Here is a 19,106-nt window from a genome sequence, read left to right on the forward strand (position 1 = left end):
TATGCACACTCAAGTTCTGTTTTTTTGTCTTATTTCTTGTTTGTTTCACAATAAAAAAATATTTTGCATCTTCAAAGTGGTAGGCATGTTGTGTAAATCAAATGATACAAACCCCCCCCCAAAAAAATCAATTTTAATTCCAGGTTTTAAGGTAACAAAATAGGAAAATGCCAATGGGGGTGAATACTTTTGCAAATGTGACCAAAATTCAAAACAGACCACTAAAAAGGCAGTTGTTTCAAACTCTAAGCACATTTTCAATTGACTAAGTATAACAGACAAAATCACAGTCACTTTTTCACCAAACTTAATCAGTGATTCATCTAAAGTAATTGGTTTTCACAATGCAATGCTCACATTACCTTTGATAGGACTTTCTTAAACCAATTTTACTATTTTTTTAACAAGGCAAGTCAGTTAAGAACACATTCTTATTTTCAATTTAAGAACACATTCTTATTTTCAATGACAGCCTAGGAACAGTGGGTTAACTGCCTGTTCAGGGGCAGAACAACAGATTTGTACCTTGTCAGCTCAGGGGTTTGAACTTGCAACCTTCCGGTTACTAGTCCAACGCTCTAACCACTAGGCTACGCTGCCGCTTTTAATTGATAATCACTTAACTATTTGTTAAACCTACTGGTTTATCTACTATAGATTGAGAACTACATAGTGAAAATGTATGTTTGTAAAGTATAAACATACATATAAAGGTTGATAAATACTGTAATGTACTACTATGACTTCACAGTAAGTTTTACGAAATATTTACAAAATACCTCAGATTTACTGTATGTAATGCATCCTATATACAGTAAACTTGTATCCAAAATGAAGTTGCTAGGGTATTGTAACGTCTGCTTCCAACGCTCAAACACCTAGATCCCCTGAACGCAGCTCACTTTCCAGCTCACACTCTCAAACACATAGATCCCCTGAACTCAGCTCACTCTCCAGATCCCAATAACCTGATCACCTGTTCACACACCTGTAAGTCATTACACACACTATTTAGTTCAGTTCTTTGCACCACATCATTGTGAGGTATTGTTTGTTTTGTGACACACTTCTATTGGAGTGCTGGTTTGTCCAGTAATTTAATCCTCCCGTGTTTTGATGGTTGTATGATGGTTCTTTTCCTGCCTCCCTAACGACGCATATCGGATTTCCTGTTATCAACCTATTGCCTGATCTCCTGGACAACGTTACTAGCCTTTTCCCTGCATGTACTGTTGCCTTTTTGGAACCCTGTGTTTGACCTTCTGCCTACCCCTGGACCCAGCAACCTCCTCCTGTGGTCCTTTACAAATAAACACCTGCTGCGCCCTGCGCTTGAAGCCAGCTCTGTGTCTCCCATCGTGTTCATTACAGGTATTTTTGATGGTGGGGTTTGTTGGGGAATAATCAGAATTGGTTGGTAACATAGGTAAGATGTTTTATATTCATCATATGTTTGTAAGTTACTTCTCATCAGAATGTTATTTTTGTATAATACTGTGGCGGGGTTGCAGTTATCTGTTCTATGTCAAGACTAAGTTGCATGGGCCGCAGAGAGGGGAGAGGTCAAGGTGTCATCATGTGTAAACATATATTTTGCTCCACTGTGTCTGTGTGCCAGTCACTCCCTACTTTTCCCATCGGGGAGAGGAGGATGGCAGTGTCTGGAATCATTCTCATGCTCCCTCTTATCTTAACATATAGCCTCACTCTCCTCTTCGTGAGCTTGTCCAGGATTGGTTGTATTTAGAATTGGTTGTATCTAAATGACAATTTGATATATGCCTGTTGATATGAAGGATTGGTTTATGTTTCTGGGTTTGAGTAGGGAGACAAAGCTGAATGATTTATTATGTCTATGCTGTCTGACTACGTGTGTTCTTTGCTATTAAAGGATCTCAGTTGCAATGTGTAAGGGGCTCTCAGAGAATTCATTGATAGACACTGAATTGCCTGAGAGTCACAGGGTTGTGAGAGAGCTCATATAATTAAAGATGGACTTTGATAACTAACTCTGACTGGTGTTGTGGTTTGCTCCCATGATTTGGTAAATAGAGTAATTTTCCACGACAGGTTTCACACTCCTTTCCTAAAACTGCATTGGCCAATACATTTACTGTACTACTGTGATGTATGCCATTTACGTAGCAGGTGTTTTATCCAAAGTGACAAGTGAGTCCACACTTTTTTTAAAGTGACCCCAGTGGAAATCGAAACCACTACTCTGATGTTGTTAGTGGCGTGCTTTTACTAACTGAGCCACACAGGACCACTACAATACAATAATGTAAAATAAAATACATGATTACAATACAAGTGGAAGGTGTATGACCGCCATCCCCATGAGCATGCCACCCTCGTCCAGGCCATGGATGATGTGGCAGGTGTGCAATGACATCAATCCAGACGTATACAAGGCTTGGATTCACCAAAATGTTTTCCCTAGATCCATGAACAATGAGGGCATGTACTGCAATGTCAATGAGAACCTATAGCCAAATGTGCAAAACGGGCTTGATGCAGACTACAGTACACCTATGCATGCTGTAGTTATATCTGAACAATATTTTTTTTTGCATCAATGATTGTGAAAGCTGTCTTCAATTATCACACATTTGATTACACATGGGATGGGAATGTGATTTAACATTTTTGAGGGGTCAAATTTGATAGGTCGTGTAAGTTTATTGCCTAATGTGAAAACAGTGTATTGAACTTTAGCGTACTGTAGTATATTACATTCAAAGGGCAATTTTGAAATATGTATCTTGCATTTTTTTGGGCATTGAATTCAATTGTTAAAACAAACAACTACATTGAAAAGATCTCATTATGTTGTTCTGGTGATTCAATCAATGTTCTCATGGTATTTCACAGTAAACTTATTTTGGTTGTGTGGTGAACGATGTCTCCAAACAAAATGAATGCACAGTAAAAAGGTTTTGAATATAAGACTTGCTGTATTGCGAGTGTTAACAGTTTGGAGTTTACTATTAGTTTTGAAAATGTACCAGACTTGTGATAGCACCAAAGTGATGTAAAAAAAAAACTGTAAACAGAATACAATGTCTCATAACACACTTCCTGTAAACTCGTATGTGTGTTTTATTTGTGTACCTGTGTGCATGCTCGTTTAAGAATAGGAGGAATTATCTATAGAAATTCTCATTTATTTTCACTAAGTGATGCCTAAATCAGCACAAATAGAAAGCTAGAGGGAACATCATTTGTGTACATGTTTTGACACACAACTCTTCTCTCATGTAAGACGTTCATGCTTTCATTGTTGACTATGTGACTGTTGCCATCACCATGTAAATTGCATTATTGTTCCACCAACGCTAATCAGTGTTTCTTTATAAACCTTTAAACAATGTAGCCTGCACTCATGTCAACATATTGCATGTCTGTGTCACGACTTCTACCGAAGGTAACTCCTCTCCCTGTTCGGGCGGCGCTCGGCGCTAGGCGTCGCCGGTCTACTAGCCGCTACCGATCCCTTTTTCTTTTTCTGGTTGTTTTGTCTGTGTTCCTTTTCACACCTGGTTTTCAATTGCTTTGATTTCTGTTGGTATATAGGGCACCTGTTACCTGCCGTAATTCGTGCAGGATTAGACTTGTGTGTATTGCGCTCGATTGTATTTGATGTTTGTTGTTTTTTCGCTATTACGCACGTGTATGTAAAGTGTCGGAACTGTGTTTGTTCCTCCGTGTGTTTGCACGAGTATTCGAGAGCGTAGTTTTGGGATTTTTTTCTGTGCCATTTGTATTGGTGGACTATATTATTAAAACACGCTTCTCAGACATCCCTGCTCTCCTGCGCCTGACTCCTACACCTCTCACCAAGACGCATGTTATCACAGAATCCTGCACCAATATAATTATGGAGTCAGCAGGAGCGGACGCACTTCCAGGGTCCGTGGAGGAGCGAGTTCAACACCACACGGCAGTGTTACACCGACTGGGGACCGCCATGGATCAGGTGATGGCGACGATGGAGAGATGGGAGAGAGGTGGCCTTCCCACACCGTTATCAGCTACACCCCAACCAGTACCACTACCCTCTCCTTCATTGCCTGAGCACAGTGGAATTCGACTCGCCCTCCCGAGGGAGTATGATGGGACGGCGGCCGGGTGCCAGGGCTTCTTACTCCAGATGGACCTATACCTGGCGACTGTTCGTCCGGCTCCTTCGGGGGGTGAGAGCGTGAACGCCCTCGTCTCCTGCCTCGCAGGTAAAGCCCTGGAGTGGGCCAACGCGGTATGGAACGATCCTGACTCGGCGAGGGACCACTACCCAGAGTTCACCCGCCGCTTTCGGGCCGTGTTTGATCACCCACCTGAGGGTCGAGCGGCGGGTGAACGGCTGTTCCATCTGAGGCAGGAGAGGAGGAGTGCTCAGGACTTTGCTCTAGAGTTCCGGACCTTGGCCGCTGGCGCGGGATGGAACGACAGGGCCTTGATCGATCACTATAGATGTAGTTTGCATGAGGACGTCCGTAGGGAGCTGGCCTGTAGAGACACCACCTTGTCCTTGGACCAATTGATCGACATGTCCATTCGGTTGGACAACTTGCTGGCGACCCGCGGACGTCCAGATCGGGCTCTGTCAGTTCCATCTCCCAGCTCCACCACTCCAACACCCATGGAGCTAGGAGGTGCTTCAGCAAGGGTGACCGGAGGAGGGGGCCTTTCCTGTGCCAGCTGTGGTCGCAGAGGGGGTCCCCCCGGGAGTCGAGACGCCAGGCCGAGCACTGCCCGGACACCTCAGGTGAGTCGGCACCAGGCTCACCCAGAGCCCCCTGTTGGTCACATGTATGTATGGATTGTTTTTCCTGAATTTTCCGCTCTGTCCCGGCATAAGGCGCTAGTAGATTCAGGCGCGGCGGGGAATTTTATTGACCGCGGTTTAGCGAACAGGTTAGGGATTCCCCTTGTTCAGCTGGACAAACCCTTCCCAGTGCACGCCTTAGATAGCCGACCATTTGGGTCAGGGCTAGTCAGGGAGGCCACGGCTCCACTGGGTATGGTTACGCAGGAGGGTCATGAGGAGAGAATTAGTCTCTTCCTCATTGATTCTTCCTCAATGATTCTCCTGCGTTTCCGGTGGCCCGTCACAACCCCAGGATTTCGTGGCAACAGAGGGCTCTACAGGGGTGGTCGGAGGAGTGCTCAGGCAGGTGTGTAGGAGTTTCCATCGGTGCTACAACGGTGGAGAGTCCAGACCAAGTCTCCACCGTGCACATTCCCTCAGAATATGCCGATTTGGCTATCGCCTTCTGTAAAAAGAAGGCGACCCAATTACCACCTCATCGACGAGGGGATTGTGCGATAAATCTCCTGGTAGGCGCTGCACTTCCCAGGAGTCACGTGTATCCCCTGTCACAGGAGGAGACGGTGGCTATGGAGACATACATATCAGAATCTCTGGGGCAGGGGTTCATTCAGCCCTCCATCTCACCTGCCTCCTCGAGTTTATTTTTTGTGAAGAAGAAGGAGGGTGGTCTGCATCTGTGCATTGACTATAGAGGTCTAAATTCCATCACGGTGGGGTATAGTTACCCGCTACCTCTCATTGCCACGGCGATTGAGTCATTTCACGGAGCACGGTTTTTCACAAAACTGGATCTCAGGAGTGCATATAACTTGGTGCGTATCCGGAAGGGAGATGAGTGGAAGACGGCGTTTAGTACCACATCCGGCCATTATGAGTACCTCGTCATGCCGTACGGGTTGAAGAATGCTCCAGCAGTCTTCCAATCTTTTGTGGATGAGATTCTCAGGGATCTGCACGGTCAGGGTGTGGTGGTTTACATCGATGATATTCTGGTCTATTCCGCTACACGGGCCGCGCATGTGTCTCTGGTGCGCAGGGTACTTGGGCGACTGTTGGAGCATGACCTGTACGTCAAGGCTGAGAAATGCTCGTTCTTCCAACAGGCCGTCTCCTTCCTTGGATATCGCATTTCCACATCGGGGTTGGTGATGGAGGATGACCGCATTGCAGCCGTGAGTAATTGGCCGACTCCAACCACGGTAAAGGAGGTGCAGCGGTTCTTAGGGTTTGCCAACTACTACCGGAGGTTTATCCGGGGTTTTGGGCAGGTGGCAGCGCCCATTACGTCACTGCTGAAGGGGGGGCCGACGCGTCTGGGGTGGTCGGCTGAGGCGGACAGGGCTTTTGGTCGCCTGAAGGCTCTTTTTACCTCTGCTCCCGTGCTAGCGCATCCGGACCCCTCTTTGGCATTTATAGTGGAGGTGGACGCATCCGAGGCTGGGGTTGGAGCCGTGCTCTCCCAGCGCTCGGGTACGCCACCGAAGCTCCGCCCCTGTGCTTTCTTTTCTCGGAAGCTCAGCCCGGCGGAGCGAAACTATGACATGGGGGATCGGGAGCTGCTAGCTGTTGTCAGAGCCCTGAAGGTGTGGAGACATTGGCTTGAGGGGGCCCAGCACCCTTTCCTCATCTGGACTGACCATTGTAATCTAGAGTACATTCGGGCAGCGAGGAGACTGAACCCTCGTCAGGCAAGGTGGGCCATGTTTTTCACCCGATTTAGGTTTACCATCTCCTATAGACCAGGCTCCCAGAACACTAAGCAGACGCACTGTCCCGACTATATGATACAGAGGAGCGGGCCATTGACCCTGCGCCCATCCTCCCGGCTTCTTGTCTAGTGGCACCTGTAAGGTGGGAGGTGGACGCAGACATTGAGCGAGCATCGCGTGTTGAGCCCACTCCTCCACAGTGTCCAGCGGGACGGGTGTATGTTCCGCTGGAGGTTAGAGACAGGTTAATTTGGTGGGCTCACACATCCCCCTCCTCTGGTCACCCGGGGATTGGGAGGACGGTGCGATGTCTTAGTGGGAAGTACTGGTGGCCCACTTTAGCCAAGGACATGAGGGTTTATGTGTCCTCCTGCTCAGTGTGCGCTCAGTGCAAGTGGACTATATTATTAAAACACGCTTCTCAGACATCCCTGCTCTCCTGCACCTGACTCCTACACCTCTCACCAAGACGCATGTTATCACAGTCTGTTTTTTGAAACCCCTCTATGCACTGTGAATAATCTTTGTCTCAGTAGGTCATTAAGAGCCATGGGGTATCAACTTCAAGGAATAAAGATGGACATCTTTTCTCAGCACTGTATCATTTGGTAGCTGACTGAGGGCTTGCGCTAAGTTGACGGCAATATATAGCACAGAGTTTCTGACAGAAACTACCAGAAAGCCTTTACTTTTCTTCCAACCGAAATTGCACTGTGTCGCTGAGCATAAACAGTTCATGTTTCTCACAAGGTGCACAGTATACATACAAATCCAGCACAGTGCTCGCAGAAGGTAGGCTTCAGATACGTCATCTCCGTAAAGTTGTGGATAAAACCAGGGCCCATTTTACACTGGAGCAAGGGGTTGGCCCTCAGGAAGTAAGCCATCATCTCATCCTTACTAATCAGGCCATCTCTGGAGTGAGGGGGGAGAAGACAAAGAATATAGATAAGTGAATAATAAGACGGCGAGAATGACAGCTTTTGTTCTGCAAACATTACAGTAAATCCCAACCCTTATTTCTGTCTTATCCAGACATGGAGAGACCTACAAAAATGCTCTAGATCAGACACCCAGGTGGTTTGTAGCAGCTCCAGCCTCTGCATGTATCCAGTCTCCCTCCTAAGGAGCTTAGCCTCCCAGACCTATTTCCTGAGTCATGGAGCTGCTCAGGCGATCTGAAATGCGATTTGAGGTGTTCCAGTGAACAGACGAACCACCCAGGACACGAGGGCAGATCACTGTGTGTGGCGCTGCGTGTCCTTCATGGGCTGCCATAACCTTCACCTCCCCTCCTCAAGCCATGGTGACAAAGCACCACTCCTAGTCAAGGCAGGGCAGGGCTAAAGCAGACGTAACTCTGTTGTGACTTCGGAGTGTTTTCCTGCAGATTTACGATAGGAGGTTTGACAACACCAATAACCTCATTCATACTGTAGGTTTGTGTGGAGAAAAATGGGTGATGGCCTGTGAAATCACAGGGTTTTTAGAACACCCACAGTTGCAGTCCTATTGCATCTTGGATGCTCATAACTGCTTTGAAGGCAAATATTAGGCACAAGAATCACATTACTGTGTTTGTGTATAAGAGAGAGTGAGAGAGATATGGGGTGCATATATGAAGGGCAAACAAGGTGAGATGTATGAGGAGATGGGTTAGTGTGGAAATGTCAAAATGTGGTTGCATGTGTGGAACTTGAATCTGTGGGTGGGTGCGTGCTTGTGTGGGTTGGGTGTGTGTGCTCGTGTGCGTGCTTGGTGCCTGTGTGTGTTTAAGTGAGAAAGAGGCGATGTGAGAGAGTGTTTGTTGGTGACAGAAAGAGGGAGATAGAAGAGGAGGATGAGGTGACTTAGCTGTGACACTTCTGAAGCTTTAAAATGTCAATGGTAGACAGGGTCACTCACTGGTCCTTGTCCAACACACAGAAAGAGTCCAAGAAAGGAAAGTTGGCAGCAATACTCTCAAAGTCCTCCTGAGAGATGTAGCCATCATGGTCATGGTCGTAGTTCCTGAATACAGACTTCCCAGAATAAGACAAAAACAAAGGACTTCAACTGATTTACAAGCACCAGCAATTGTGTGATTCATATTTTAGTAGTTGTTGTGAACCATCGTGGAAATGGTTCATATACAGAACCTACTCAAATATTTGGTATTGTGACAGAAATAGCCACAGACTGATTCTTGAAGTCATGTATGAGATATTTCTGAATGGGTAACTCATCTTATAGATAATAACATGTTTAAGTCTTGTTTTTTTTTTTGAAAACTTAGTTTTCTACTACAATGTCATTTCACCAGTCAATAAGAGTTTCAGTTCAGACCACAGCTAAGCTATGTCCTCCTGGACTTTATGCAGGTGCCTTTATTTACGCAGATCAGTGTTACTGTAATGGAAGCAACTTACATCCACCACCTTCCTGATGTGCTTGTTCACCACATTGGGGTCAGGTTTGGCTGTCACACCTGATGCCCAGTCCAGAGGGGCCATTGGCTTGTTGGGGGTTGTTGGAGAAGTAGGCTGTGGAGTGGGAAAAGATGGAGTGAAGATAGGACCACTCAGGTATCCAATATTATTTCTGTTCTTTATAAATTTTAGTTGATATTTATAATAACCATAGATCCAACAATGCAGCCTATAGACCCCAACATGGAGACTTACCAAAGACTTTGGGTTCCGTGGTTCCCTTAACAAGGATAGCTCATATATCTCATCTTCAGTGTAGTAAAGGTCTAGAGAGAGCTGGGGAAATCACTTAAGATTAAACATGAAAATAGACTTAGTGTTTCTGCAATAACGAAGCCATTTATGATCATGTTACTCATCTGTATGATCCTACAAAATGTGGTTTGAGACCCACTGAAATGAGAAATGTGACAGAACGATTAACAAGTCCATTTCCTGTTGACGGGGGACCTTTTAGGCCGGGACACTCACAGTGAGCAGGTAGATGAGGTCCATGTTTGGTTCCACCTGGGCTGCAGCACTCTGAAGGGACACCAGCTCGTTGAAGGTGAGGTAGAGCTGCTGCATCTTTATGATGTTCACCTTGTCGTCGTTCACCCAGTCGGGGAAGACCACGTGCACGGCGATCAGGTCCTTCAGGTGGACCCCCAGGATGGGGACCTTGAAGCCTTCGGAGTCTGTGAAGGCCTTGCGGTAAGCACAGTAGTTCCCATTGGAGGAGACCAGCTCCGTCATCTCATTCCAGATCTGATGAGAGGGGTAGGACGGCAGGAAGTAGTGGACAGGATCGATTTTTAGATACAGCAACGGAAAGCTACAGAGAGAGTGACCAGTGCCGGGGAATCTACTATGAAAATATAGTTCACCAAGCTACCAATTACTTCACACTGGAAGAAGTTAAGCTACATTAAAGCTTCCCTTTAAAAAAATGTGATGGAGTTCCAATAATTCTCTGCACCACATGGCAAAAAAAGTTATGAACTACTGAAAACACTACCAAGATTTTAATTTAGTTCAACTACCACCAAGCTTCTGCTAAATGTAATTAAATTACATGTGGTTCACAACTGCCCAACACTGAATGTAACATCAAATGGCAGGAAATGAAGACGATACCAATTCTGCGTGGTGTGTTTTCTGAAACCATCAATACATGGCAGTTGATGAATTGACCTACATTGTTCCTTAGCAGACACTAAATGATTATGACCAAAAGTCAATTCAAGTGTAGAACCCGATCAGATGATATTAGTGAGGCTGTGACAGAGCACAGGCAGGCGTACGTGCTGACCTTGTTGACCTCGGGTGCTAGATGAGAGTGGGTCTCCTTCAGACGGGAAATTGAGCTGTGGCTCAGACCTCCAACCATGGCCATCAGTGTATTAAAGTTCTGCAGTTGGAGGAGTTTCTGAAGGACAGAGTGGCATGGAACAAAGTGGAAGAGATTAGAGGTAGAGTGAGAGAGATAAATAGAGAGAGAGAGAGAAATAGAGATAACGAGGAAGAGAAAACAGTGCAAGAAAAAATTACAATAAACAACAAACAAACCTAAAATATATTTTAAAAATTACCCCCTTTTTCTCCCCTAATTTCGTGGTATCCAAATGCGATCCAATTACGATCTTGTCTCATCGCTGGAACTTCCCAACGGGCTCGGGAGAGGTGAAGGTCGAGTCATGCGTCCTCAGAAACATGACCCGCCAAACCGCGCTTCTTAACACCTGCCCACTTTACCCAGCCACACCAATGTGTCAGAGGAAACACCGTCCTACTGACAACCAAAGTCAGCCTGCAGGCACCCGGCCCACCACAAGGAGTCGCTTGAGCACGATGAGCCAAGTAAAGTTCCCCAAGCCAAACCCTTCCCTAACTCGGGCGATGCTGGGCCAATTGTGCGCCGCCCTATGTCCCATAGGTCACTACCGGTCATGGCCGGTAGTGACACAGCCTGGGAACTCATCCGGGTCTATAATGACGCCTCAAGCACTGCGATGTAGTGCCTTAGACTGCTGACCACTTGTGAGGCGACCTAAAATAACCTTAATAAAAAACAGTACCTAAAATAACATAAACCAACATAAATTGATCTCTTTACACTGTGCTTATGGAATCAATTGCATGAGGGGAAAGTGCTTGAACAAAAAAACTAAAGAGCCCTCTTGAGTTAAACGTCACGCTTCTGCATTTAAAGGGTAGGCCATTTCATTGTAGCTGACAGATGACCTGCATAAGCAATGGAGGCAGACATGAGCATGAGTGCTTGTCATTAGTCTTCTGAATAATTCCTTTATCTAAATCCTGGTAGATGATAATGGTAGAGAGAAGCCACCGGTCTCTGATGAGATTGAGAGGCCTAATAGCATGCATGATGCTTAATGTCTGTTAAGAAATACAGACAATAATTTGCACCCCCCCCCCCCCCCATGCACACAGCAATTAGACATGGAGAATCACATTAATAATGATGAAATGTTATTGCTGGAGGGATGCCCTGTGCTAACATAACATTGTCTTACGTCAGATAGCGCAAGGATTCCGCCTGCACTGATCTGTTTGGTTTATCGCAAAAAGAGCAAGGGGATGGATCAAAACTAATTCAAAGACAATGTGCCACCATAACTATTGAAAATACTATGCAAGTTTGAGTTCAAGGTCACCTATATAATGATTTTTGTGAAAGTTCTCATGGATTAATGTTGAGATACGTTGTGATATGGAACCTGCTAAACAGCATTATGAAATACAATTTCTCACAATAAGCTATAGGACTAGACTTCAATTGTTGATAAGAAGGGTAACACTGAATCTTAGCCCTCATTCTCATGATGGTCTTTCTCAACTCAGAGAACTCTAGTGGATAATGGTTGATGAAAGGGTCATTCATCTGAAATTGAGATTGATCCACAACATCCTGTATGTCATAGTCCCCATGCATCTTAAAAGCTATTTTACTTCAGTAATACCCTGACTACACCACTCGCATGCGCTAGCTAAAGAGGACAAATTAGCTAGCAAGTGCAAGCTAGCTAGCTAAATTGCCATAAATGTTTAATGCTTTTCGACATGTCCCCAAATTAATGTAATTGTTACAGAGTTTGTTTTGATATTTTAACCTGCGTGTCGTGATTGCGTTTGGTGTGGGGCGACAAAATAGATTTATGCACGATGGCACACGATGGCGCACGCGCTTAGTCCGTTTGGGTTCCGTGTAAGTGACTCACATTCTTACGCCACCAGAGGCAGTGCCACCGACTTTGTGCCATGTCATTTTTAAGAGTTTTTGTATATGAATCTGTTGCCGGGTGTAACATTGTTATGTATTTTAAATTGTCAAATAAAATCAAATAAAAAATACACGAGGAAAGCATATAAGAGAAAGCCTTTCTATAAGACAAAAGAAAGTATGTGGGCAGCAGTAGATTTGAATGACCGAAGGGTGTTATGATCTAATTGACAATGTTCCAGCTCCATTGATACAGATGATTTAATGCAAGTCTGGCTCAGCAAACTGTCTGATTAATATATGGTACATGAGTCCCTTTCCCGTCCTCTTTCTCATTCGGGATGTTCACATACTTATAATGAGAGATGTTCTGCACAAAAAGGTGGTGAAAGAAACCCCTATTCATTTCAAGTGTTACAGTGCCGTACAGTTTATATATTTAAAAAAATATTACCCCTTTGTCGTGGTATCCAATTGGTAGTTACAGTCTTGTCTCATCACTGCAACTCCCGTATGGACTCGGAAGAGGAGAATGCGTCCTCCGAAACATGATCCAACCAAGCCACACTGCTTCTAGACATAATGCCTGATTAACGCGGAAGCATGCCGCACCAATGTGTCAGAGGAAACACAATACACCTGGCAACCATGTCAGCGTGCACTGCGCCCGGCTCGCCACAGGAGTCACTAGAGCGCGATGGGACAAGGACATGCCTGCCGGGCAAACCCTCCGCTAACCCGGACAATGCGAGGCCAATTGTGCGCCGCCCCATGGGTCTCCCGGTCGCGGCCGGCTGCGACAAAGCCTGGACTCGAACCAGGATCTCTAGTGGCACAGCTAGCAACTGTGAGGCAGTGCCTTAAACCACTGCATCACTCAGGAGGCTAGTGCTGTACAGTTAATGAGAATTTATGCCTCCTTTACAATTGATTGTGTCAGAGTGGGCGGGTTTTACACTCTAAATTGTGAGGAGTTATGGAATATTGGATGTAAGTGGAGAGAATGAAGAAGCGTGAAACAGCACCTCCCCAGCTGTCAGAGCGAGAGAGACAGAGAGAGATGTTACGAATAACTATGAGTGGTGGGTGGAATCAGGCGCAGAGAGCAGGGTTCTGTCGTTTATCAAATTTATTACACCTGTGCAACCAAAACGATCACGCCAACACACAGGGCGTATATAAGTTGCCAGTCCAAAACAACAGGACAAAATAGACCGGAGAATAAAGATATGAAAACAAATCACACCATCAAACACAGAGTAACAATTAACAAGCCCGCACAAATACCCAGCGGGCCTAGTGCCCTTAAATACCCTAATACAAAACAGGTGTACCCAATTAACCAATAACCAACACAAACGGAAAAGGAATCGATGGCAGCTAATAGGCCGGTGACGACGACCGCCGAGCCCCGCCCGAACAGGAAGAGGCACCCTCTTCAGCGAGGTTCGTGACAAGAGAACTATTTGCAAATCATTATAACACGGTATATAGACATAATATGACATTAGAAATGTCTTTATTCTTTTGGAACTTCTGTGAGTGTAATGGTTACTGTTCATTGTTATTGTTTATTTCACTTTTGTTTATTATCTACTTCACTTGCTTTGCCAATGTTAACATTTGCTTCCCATGCCAATAAAGCCTTTGAATTTAATTGAGAGAGAGATACCATCTCCCTCTTCTTACCTGGGCCACGTTGATGTATTTGGTGATGACCTCAGCACGGTGTTGGGGTGTCAGCTTACTGAGCACCATGAGCTGAACCCACTGGGAGACTCCGTTGAACAGGGCGATGGAGCGCTCCAGCGTTGGGTTGTCCACCAGACATCCGTGCATCACATAGCTTTGGTAGTCTGTGAACTGGGTTTGGGGGTTGGAGAAAGAGAGAGTTAGTGTACGTGGCATGTACAGTACCGCTGAGTTAATAACACAGACGTCATTGGCATATTCAGTATACAGTGTGCCCTCAATCGCTGGTGAATTTACAAGTGAACTGCCCAGTAAATAAAACAAACTGAAAGGTAGAGCAAACGTATCTAAGAACATATTCTGTGGTGGTGCGCAATTATCCTGGGGATGAAGTTAGTTGACAGCCAAAGCTTTGTTCTGTAGTTAGTAACAGGAAAAAAAAGAGTTCTGTGGAAAAAGCACTCTTGGAAAGAGTCTTGAGGAATGTCACACACAGGGGTTAGATAGGGAGGAAAGGGCACAAGTCTTTTTCCACCAGGGACACTCACTGATATCCTCCTGATGGACTTGTACTCCAGGAACGTGAGGTGTTCCGCCAGCTCCATGGGCTCCAGGTGGTCAAAGAGGAGTGAGGCTTTGCCCTTCTTGGCTTGCTTCTTCCTCTGGGTCAGCTTTCTCATCCAGTCATATGACGGGCTAGAAAGAAACACACACAGTCTGTTGAAACTGGAAACTCTCTACTGACTCCGTGTGCGTGTGCACCCATCCTTGGGTAGTTCCTCACATGGTGGAGATGTCAATGAGTTTGTAGTGTTCCTCACAGCCCAGCTGAGCCGCCACGTCTCTGAACTCCTCAGTGAGGCGTATAAGGCCCATGTCCAGGTTAAACTCTGCAGGAAACACCGTAATCCAGTACCTGACACACACACACGGATGGCTGATTTAGCACTAATATGTTAGCAGTTACGCAATATGTTTACTGTTTGCATGTGGACATTATGGCTGGGCAGTCTGGCTGAACATCATAGTGTGTAGCCCCAAGCAGCAGTGCCAATAGAATAGGAATGATTCACAATGACACCATAGTCTCAGAAGGAAAAGGTAGAGTTGAGGGTACTGACCCTGCACAAGGACTGCCGGGGGCTCCTTGCTCAGTGATTTGTAGTGTGATGTGGCTAAGGGGAGTGGTGAGATGGGCAAGTCCAGCAACCATGGTCATAAACGTGGCCTAGATTTTATCAACCCAACAAATCATGTTTCCCTAATGTGGAAATAACAAATGAATACAGAGAACCATTGACAAGGGAATGGCCATTGTGGTATTCTCCCTTCAGATACAAATTCAATGCAAAATATCACATGGACTTTAGTATGGCCCCTCGTTACAGTAGTTAACATTAAATTCAGATGATTTATTTAGTATTTCCTTTCATGTAAAGGTTGCACACAAAATAATAGGACACATTTTTTAATGGATTGGCAGACGGTGGTTGAGAATTGCTTTAAAGGGGCTACCAGTGAAAATGAGTGTCTGTGTACTCTGTTAAAGATCGCCTGAGGACGTTTTGGGGGTAAATAATAGATCACAAGACTCCTAATTCACTGAACGCTTTCGCACAAAACAGTATCTCCACCTCAGATGGCAGGCGGCGGTCCACGTCTCATGAGGACAGCCACTGGCTGTCAATTGTAATGACATCCTCTCAACTCTCATTGCACACCAGCCAGTCAGTCACAGAGCCCTAAGAGAGGAGCCTACAACCCTCAGGGCATTTTCAGCCTAGCAATACAAAACATCTTCAATACTAAAGAGCGCAGAAACTCATTGGTATGTAGCAGTGTTTTCTTTACCTCATTAAATAGCAGATCTTCAGTCTCGTTCTTTGGCACTCATCTCCCTGGCAGTCACGGTATGTGGGGTTGTGTCAAGGACAGTTTAGCACTTTTTGGAGACCGTGTCCCAAGCCCTATTACGAATGGACACACATTCCACATTTCCAACATCCCCCCCCCCCCCACAAAAAAAAATACAACAATAAAACAGCATCTTTCATGAGAAGCAGCTGCACATTTATCAGTTGGACAAAATGTCTCCTCTAATGAAGAATAACTTAAGTGTTCAAAGAGGAATGCCCAGTATGTGGAAATATAAAAACAATGAAAGGTCTGGCCATGTTATGAACCTCTCCACCAATGCATGTGCACATTCTCTAAATAATTGTCACTTGCCAATGTTTTTCCTCCTCGAACCGTTGAAATATACAGGTAGCTGACAAAATAAAGGAAACACTTGAGAAATGAGGGACACAAAGTATATTGAAAGCAGGTCCTTCCACACAGGTGTGGTTAATGAGGTAATTAAACAATTAACATCCCATCATGCTTAGGATCATGTATAAAAAAATGCCCAGAATTTTGCAACTTTAACCATGGCTAGAGATCTCAGTGACTTTGAAAGAGGGGTCTCAAAAGGAGCATAGGGGGTTTAAAGGTGTGTGTGTGGGGGGGGGGGTTGACGTATTTAACTATTCTTGTGGGGACCAGAAGTCAACCAGAAGTCAAACAAACAAAGATTTGACAAACTGGGGACATTTTGTTAGTCCCCACGAGGTCAAACGGTATTTCAAGGGGGTTTAGGGTTAAGGTTAGAATTAGTGTTAGGGTTAGCATTATGTTAGGGTTAGGGTTAGGAGCTAGGGTTAGTTTTAGGGTTAGGGTTAAGGTTAGGTTTTTGGGTTAAGGTAAGGGTAAGGGTACGGTTTGGGGTTAGGTTTAGGGGTCAGGGAAAATACGATTTTGAATGGGACTGAATTGTGTGCCCCCAAATGGTTAGCTGTACAAGACGGTAAGGTTAGGATTGGATTTAGGGTGATGGCTAATCTGATTATAGATCTGCAAATAGGGGAATCTTCCATCAGGAGCACCACAGCCATTACTCCAACCAGCAGCAGGGAAAAGATGGGGTTCGTCAGTGGAGAGGCCTGACGCCAGGCATTGTAATATCTCAGGGTGTCTAACCAGAAGCAAAGACATCAAACCACTTAGTGGTATGGAGTCTCCAGGAAAACACTGTCCAGAACCCTGCTAACTGAATCAGATTCAAATGCACAGTCAAGGCACACTAGGTACAAATCATAAAGAGGAATGGAACGCTAATAGCTATCGATTCGATCCAGGTTGCTCTTCCTTTTGAAGCGGTTCTCCATCTCTAACGTTGCTCTCAAATGCACTTGCACTTAACATGTCTGATTCTTCCAGTAGCTTTGATAGGACAATCTGACTTAACCCAGAGCTGTGCGATCAACCAATCATAATTGGTTGCTAGAAATGACACAAACAGTTGACTGAAAAACTATCCCTCAAAATAAACAAGATATTTTTTTATACTCAGGAAAAGTCACTCAGGGTTAGTCAGTGTCCACCCAGAAAATACATTTGGCACAGTCAGGGAACACAGCATTCCATAGCGCCCATATTACAGTATATACTCTGCCATTTCTAAACACTACCAAAGGCTTTAAATGACATATGACAACTGTTCTTTGTTAGTCTGATGAGAATCTACATGGATATTTCACGAGCAGCTTCCCGGCCAGCTCTGTGGATGTGACATACCAGCGATGCATCAGTAGCAGAGTGCGAGGGAGCGGGTTGGACTGCAACTCCCCATTGTCATCTGTGGAGAGGGATCACACCATAGAAAAGGAACAATGGGAACACATCTACACTGAGTGTACAAAACATTCTAAACATGGTCTCTTTCCATGACATAGACTGACCAGGGGAATGCAGCTGAACGCTAGGATCCCTTATTGATGTCACCTGTGTAGCTGAAGTGAAGGAGACAGATTAAAGATGGAATTTTAAGCCTTGAGACATTTGGGACATGGATTGTTTACGTGTGCGATTCAGAGGGTGAATGGGCAAGGCAAAAGATTGAAGTGCCTTTGAATGGGGTATGGTAGTAGATGCCAGGCTCACCGGTTTGAGTGTATCAAGAGCTGCAACGCTGCTGGGTTTTACACGCTCAACAGTTTCCCGTGTGCATCAAGAATGGTCCACTACCCAAAGGACATCCAGCCCACTTGACACAACTGTGGGAAGCATTGGAGTCAACATGGGCCAGCAACCCTGTTGAACGCTTTCGCCACCTTGTAGAGTCCATGCCCAGTCTAATTGTGGCTGTTCTGATGGCAAAAGGGAGTGCAACTCAATATTAGAAAGACATTCCTAACGTTTTGTACACTCAGTCTATACTGTATGGATCACATCACACACCACTGAGATAGCTTCCCCACTGTGTTTCTGTGCCATACCAGGCAACTGCACCGCCCGCAACCGCAGGGCTCTCCAGAGGGTGGTGCGGTCCGCCCAAAGCATCACCGGGGCAAACTACCTGCACTCCAGCACACCTACAGCACCCGATGTCACAGGAAGGCCAAAATGAGAATCAAGGACAACAAACACCCGAGCCACTGCCTGTTCACCCCGCTATCATCCAGAAGGCGAGGTCAGTACAGGTGCATCAAAGCTGGGAACGAGAGACTGAAAAACAGCTTCTATCTCAAGGCCATCAGACTGTTAAATAACCATTACTAGGCGGCTTCCACTCGGTTACGTAACCCTGCACCTTAGAGGCTGCTGCCATATATACATATACATAGACTTGAAGTCGCTAGCCACTTTAATAATGGAACACTATTAACTTTAATCATGTTTACATATTTTTGCTTTACTAATTTAATATGCACATACTGTATTCTATTCTACTGTATTTTTGTCGATGCCACTCCGACATTGATCGTCCCAATATTTATATATTCCTTAATTCCATTATGTTACTTATAGGTTGTGTGTATTGTTGTGAATTGTTAGATATTACTGGACTGTTGGAGATAGCAACACAAGCATTCTGCTACATCCACAATAACATCTGCTAAACATGTGTATGTGACAAATAAAATGTAATATGATTTGATTGGTCACTCACTAAAAGCCTGGATGCAGGCATCCAGTAGCATGTTGAGGGGGGCTGCCTTTCCCAGCGTCGATGTTCCCATGGTCCCACAGGACGACTCCTCACAGCAGAGATGGGTTCACGCCCCCCGAGCGGGAGAACACATGGTACACCTCCACACCTGGAGGTCAGGGGTCAAAGCCTGCTCAGGAGCTCTCTGTGA

At 45.3% G+C, this 19,106-nt stretch overlaps 1 protein-coding gene across 1 annotated transcript in view; it reads right to left on the reverse strand.

Annotated features, from left to right (window-relative positions):
- The window catches only part of LOC109899698 (ras guanyl-releasing protein 3), a 49,949-nt gene that overhangs the window by 11,106 nt on the left and 19,737 nt on the right, over window positions 1-19,106 (reverse strand). The window contains exons 2-13 of the mRNA XM_020495144.2: window positions 18,917-19,100; window positions 17,500-17,602; window positions 15,778-15,840; window positions 14,711-14,842; window positions 14,475-14,622; window positions 13,924-14,097; window positions 10,303-10,419; window positions 9,483-9,758; window positions 9,207-9,287; window positions 8,952-9,065; window positions 8,449-8,564; window positions 7,311-7,458 (exon numbers count right to left, since the gene is read on the reverse strand). Coding sequence (XP_020350733.1) covers window positions 7,311-7,458; window positions 8,449-8,564; window positions 8,952-9,065; window positions 9,207-9,287; window positions 9,483-9,758; window positions 10,303-10,419; window positions 13,924-14,097; window positions 14,475-14,622; window positions 14,711-14,842; window positions 15,778-15,840; window positions 17,500-17,602; window positions 18,917-18,986 — 1,542 coding nt within the window. The 5' untranslated portion in view covers window positions 18,987-19,100. The remainder of the gene's footprint in view (window positions 1-7,310; window positions 7,459-8,448; window positions 8,565-8,951; window positions 9,066-9,206; window positions 9,288-9,482; window positions 9,759-10,302; window positions 10,420-13,923; window positions 14,098-14,474; window positions 14,623-14,710; window positions 14,843-15,777; window positions 15,841-17,499; window positions 17,603-18,916; window positions 19,101-19,106) is intronic.

The sequence above is a fragment of the Oncorhynchus kisutch genome, linkage group LG11, assembly GCF_002021735.2.
Source record: "Oncorhynchus kisutch isolate 150728-3 linkage group LG11, Okis_V2, whole genome shotgun sequence".
NCBI classification, from domain to species: Eukaryota; Metazoa; Chordata; class Actinopteri; order Salmoniformes; family Salmonidae; genus Oncorhynchus; species Oncorhynchus kisutch.